This window comes from Loa loa (genome assembly GCF_000183805.2).
Source record: "Loa loa unplaced genomic scaffold supercont3.463, whole genome shotgun sequence".
Taxonomy (NCBI): domain Eukaryota; kingdom Metazoa; phylum Nematoda; class Chromadorea; order Rhabditida; family Onchocercidae; genus Loa; species Loa loa.
Genome location: NW_018108643.1, coordinates 20765 through 25911, shown reverse-complemented (window position 1 = coordinate 25911; position 5147 = coordinate 20765). Strand labels below are relative to the sequence as shown.

Below are 5147 nucleotides of genomic sequence, written 5' to 3'. Positions count from 1 at the left end.
GTATTTTGAAAAAGGAAAGCGAACATTTCTAAACTGTTCACTCATTGAGCAATAGATAACAAATGTTGTACATGCGTTGCAAAGTGATAATAAATCCAACAGGTCACCAAGACTATTATAAATATGGCGTCGGAATGCTTCTGGAAGGATACCAGAAAGTACCATCATAATACCTTGTGGTAGTTCGGTGATTAAAAATACGCATAAAATTGTTAACAACATACGAGTGGTACGATCTGTTCGATAAACGACACTCGTATTTATCCTGAAATTAATCATTCCTGGATTCATAACTTATTCAATCGTACAAGAAAATATCATTTCAAGCCCATGGTTTCTAACCAGTAGTCCACGATGGTGGCAACAGAAAAAAAGTAGAAAATAGAGAATAGAAAAAAATAATGGAAAGTAGAAAAAATAAATCGAAAATAGAAAAGCTAGAAAATAAGTAGAAAATAGGTAAAAGATGTTTCTTATCAATGTTTACTACAGTAATACGATGAAAGTTTTGATAAAAGTTTATTTCCAAATTAGGATTTATCATTTTTAAATTTAATTTATCTCTGTTACAAATAAAAAAACCCAAAATGGTCCATGTTGTCAAGAAAAAGTTAACTCTTTAAACCGAAATCACTACTTTAATTTAATTCGGTGCAGCGATATTCAAATGCCAACATTTCGAGTATTACTGTATGGAATCAATCGCACATCACGGTTTTGTACCATGGATTATTTCACCCAAAGTTTAGTTTTTTTTTTCTCTCTCTCTTTTCCCTTTAAGCGAATTACAAATGGAAAATACAGAAAATGGAAGTAATATTTGAAAGCGAAATAGCAAATTATAATTGTTGGTAAATGAACAAAAATAGGAATGAGTTTTTTACAAAAATGCCTAGTAAATTTTGAATATTTATTTCGATCAGTTAATCAGATGATAGATTTGATTAAAATGACGTAGTGACGCATTTGTTACGTGTCAGTGACGCATTTGTTGCGTGTTAGTGACGCATTTGTTACGTGTTAGTGACGCATTTTTTACGTGTTAGTGATGCATTTGTTACGATACATGGAGATAGATGTCCAAAAAATAATTGGAAATTATGAAGAATGTCGAAAATGAAAGTTATATTACTTGGCACAACGATCAGTTGTTGATAAATGCGAATCAGTGGTATTTTTTCTTTTCCGCAATATTTCTTTTTGCCAACATATTTTTGATTGTAGTAATAAGTTGAATGATGTAAAAGTTTGACTCGATTTTGTTGCACTCTTGTTAGAATTTTCATCAATAGCCAAACAAGAGATGATAATAATAAGCAAGGTATCATCTTAAAAATCGTACCTGATATCCAGAATGCCATCCGAAATATCTAAAGTATCACAGTAATCATGAAATTATTTTAATTTGAAATTCTTTCAGGATTAAAAATGAGCGATAGTAACACTTAGTGATAATGATAAAATGAAAGTAAGGGGATTAGAGAAAATTTTATTTCTGATTGGAAACATAGATGAATGAATATAATATATTTCATATTGACTTTTTAAACTCAAATTTAGTTTAAAGGTAAACCTGGACTAATTAATTATTCTTTGTGACATGTATTATTTTCCTCAGCAAGACCAAAGAAAGTAGATGTATTGGTGCTAAAATTAATAAAATAAGGGTAAGGATTAGAGGAGGATTTAATTCTGGCACGAAAGATAGATGAACAAATTTTTTAACAGTTTATTTATCCTCATTTGTCAAATCTTTTTTTTAGGATTAAAAAAGTATCGTAATGATGATAGTTTTTATCTAACATCTATACGAGTTTTTGGATAATGATCCGAGTGATAAAGTTTTGAGAAAATATAAAATTTTACCTAAAAAATGTATAATACCTAATGAAATTTGAATTAAAATTAAAAGTTTATCCCATCTGAAATATCAATTTGAAGTGATATTTCAAATAGGAAAATTTTAAAAAGAAATAATTTTAAATTAATACCAGGCAATGTGCTTCAAGTGCCAAGTCAGAAACACCGGGTATATATGCAAATGCATCACGATTACCAATATCAGTGATATTACATGTTTCACTAAGCCTCATTTCGATAATTTTATAAGCAAGGAAATTTGGTGTATTCATCAATGTGACAAATAAAACAACAAATGCTATAGCCATGTATGAATGTCGCAGATGGATCTAAATGACAAAAATTTATTTAAAATTTATTTTGAACACTTTGAAATTTCAATTGCGTCTGATAAAATATCAAATTTTGTTATTTTTGTTAATATTTGATGTTAAAGTGCATTTACATAATTTATTCCTTCTTAAATCAGAATCCTTCTTGTTATGTTATTCCTTACAATGTTAAAATATTATAATTAAATGTTTTAGTTTATCAACTGACTCCAAAAGGAAATTAATGTATATTAGATTTTAGAAGTAATTAAGCAAAACAGAAATTCCTTCTTGGCAAATATCTGAGTAATTCGGTAATAAATTTTCTCATATCCCTACAAATACTTAAATACTTGAAATTTCATGATTCATCTACTAAATTTAAAAGTTCATTTTATTTGATGCATGTCTATGATACAATTATTGTGTTATTGTCATTTTCGTTTTCTCTGTTAAAAATTAAATAAAGCATCGCTATGTAACAACATTTCGTATATAGGACATCTTTTTTTTCTTGTAAATTGGATTTTATAAAATAATTAAATTTTTTACCAGAGTCATTAAGTTTATTAGATTGCAATAATGCAATGTATACTGAATATAATCATATATATATAATCTCTCTTAGGAAGGCTTTTACGATTATTAAAAATTAATTAGTGATTAGTTAATACCATTGTCTTGTTTATCACTGAGTATATGTAATAGTCGAATGATAATTTAATAACACGATAAAAAATAAGCCATTAAAAAGAGGAAATTGTGAAATTGTTGTTGCTTATATGCCTAATTTAATCGTTACAATTTTCCATTCATGGGCTTCTAAAAAAATAAAAAAGCTTATAAAGATTTTGTTTAAGCTATGGTTTAATTAAATTTTTTTAATCTATCACTATTATACCGAAATGGTTTGAGTGCAAAATTATTATATACCTGCATGACGTTGACCTTCCTTCTACTTCGTAACGTCATATATCGTATTAATGCTAGCATAACTGAAAGTTTAAAATTTACATTTGAAATACGGAAATAACTATTTCATTGAAATATGGAATTTGAAATACTTTGAAATATTTTTCATTGAAATAAGTATTTCAACAATTGAAATACGGAAATAAGCTTGGCTAATTTAATTGTTATCGTGGCACCGGAGCGATTTCAGAATATCCGGTATTTCATTACAGTACTTTATACCTCCTGAAAAGTAACTAGTTCACCAAATTATCTCTCATGATTTTTTCATTCTTTAAATTCATTTTTCGGTCTAGTTATTAGTTACTTCGGATCAATAAGTTTTTAAAGATGATAAAATCTTATCAGTGTTCGTAAAAGATTCAATGATATATTTTATCTTTCAACGATCACTTTCATATCATAATAAAGAAAAGCAGTTAAATTTCATTACAATACATTCATATTTAATTGATAAAATTAAATATTACTACTACTACTACCGTAATCAATTACTAACCCGATAACCAAATGCTACTGGAATGACCAATAAGTGATAAATGTGCATGGCATACTAGGAATATAGCCCAACCATAGCTCCATTGTTTTGGATGACAGTTGGCAAATGTTGCAAATGTATGGTGTGTCGTATATATCAAATTGGAAAACAGTACTACCGTATCACAACATGCCATTGCTGTTAAGGTCATATTTACCGGTGTGCGCATTTGTTTTCTAAAACTATTCTATCTGATGTGATATGATAATAATAATCATTTGCACTTAAAGAAGTAAAATCATTTTGAATCGTTCTATGGAAAAGAAAAAAACGATAATATTTTATTTTATTTTTTTCTGAAACAAGCTAATTTGCATATCTCTCCCCATTTTTCGTTTCTTCTTTATAATATTTTATCGTTATCAAATCTTTCAAATTAATGATTATCAAAAAAAAATAAGCTTGATGATAAATTATTGAACATTTTAAAAAGGACTTGAATATTCCGGCAGTTTATCAAAGTGATAAAAATTGATAAGTGATATGGTATGTTCTATTTCCTTCAAGCATTGCTATCAAGTTATCAAAATGAAATTTATCTTATTAATTTTTATTTCATTATTTCAAGTGGACTTTTTTTTTCGTTGTCAAATGATGACCTTAATGACCTCTCATTTTATGATTGCTTTTACTTTTTTTTCTTTTATAGAAATTTCTAACCGTTTTCAATGGGTTAATTTTTATTTATTTTTTATCATACATTGAGAGAATGTGACAAATAAGATGGAATGCTTTTTTATGGCTTATTAATAATTATTTGAAAGAGAGAAAAAGAGAAAGAGGGAGAGAGAAGTAGAGAGGGAAATAATTTTATTTTTTTCTTTTAAAATAAAAAGAAAAGAAATTTTCATGTATAAATCAATTATTTCAGTTCTTTTTTTTTTTTGTCTTTCTTTTTATCATTTCTTTCCATTTGTAGTTTTATTGCAAAAGGAATAAATTTTATTATTAATTAAAAAAATGAAAGCAATTTGCGAAAAGTTCAAATTGTGAAAGGATTGAATTTCTCTTTTTTTTTTTTTTTTTTTTTTTGTTATTTCAAGATTTCTTGAGAAATGAGCATTTTTTGAAGGCTAATCATTTTAAAGTATTCGATTGCATACTCTGATAATTTTATTCTTTTTTTTTTGCTATTTAAAAGATTTGAAAAAAGCTATGTTATTTTAAAAAAAAGGAATTATCTTTATCGTTAAATAAAAGTTGAAATTTATATTTTTTTGAAAAATTTAAACAGTTTTTTTTCTTATCAAATTGAATAAAATTTTTTGCTTACCTTGTAAGTACAACAATATTGCAAAAATTACACATAGCACCCAAAATGCATAATACAATAGATAAATATGTATGAATGGGACTATAAAATGTATGAATTGCATAGAACCAATCATACACAATGCTATTTTCCGGTAATTCAATAATGACAGTTTGACATCGTTCCAATGTGTTCATCATTATAAATCCATTAC

General features: G+C 26.7%; 1 protein-coding gene across 1 annotated transcript in view; it reads right to left on the bottom strand.

Moving 5' to 3' along the window:
* Positions 1-5133, bottom strand: part of LOAG_18717 (hypothetical protein) — a gene marked incomplete at both ends in the record, with an annotated part of 6867 nt that extends 1734 nt beyond the window's left edge. Inside the window, 6 exons of the mRNA XM_020451381.1 lie at positions 35-281; positions 1133-1370; positions 1992-2189; positions 3105-3166; positions 3643-3857; positions 4955-5133. Of these exons, the coding sequence (XP_020304839.1) occupies positions 35-281; positions 1133-1370; positions 1992-2189; positions 3105-3166; positions 3643-3857; positions 4955-5133 (1139 nt within the window). The remainder of the gene's footprint in view (positions 1-34; positions 282-1132; positions 1371-1991; positions 2190-3104; positions 3167-3642; positions 3858-4954) is intronic.
* Positions 5134-5147: the final 14 nt, after the last annotated feature.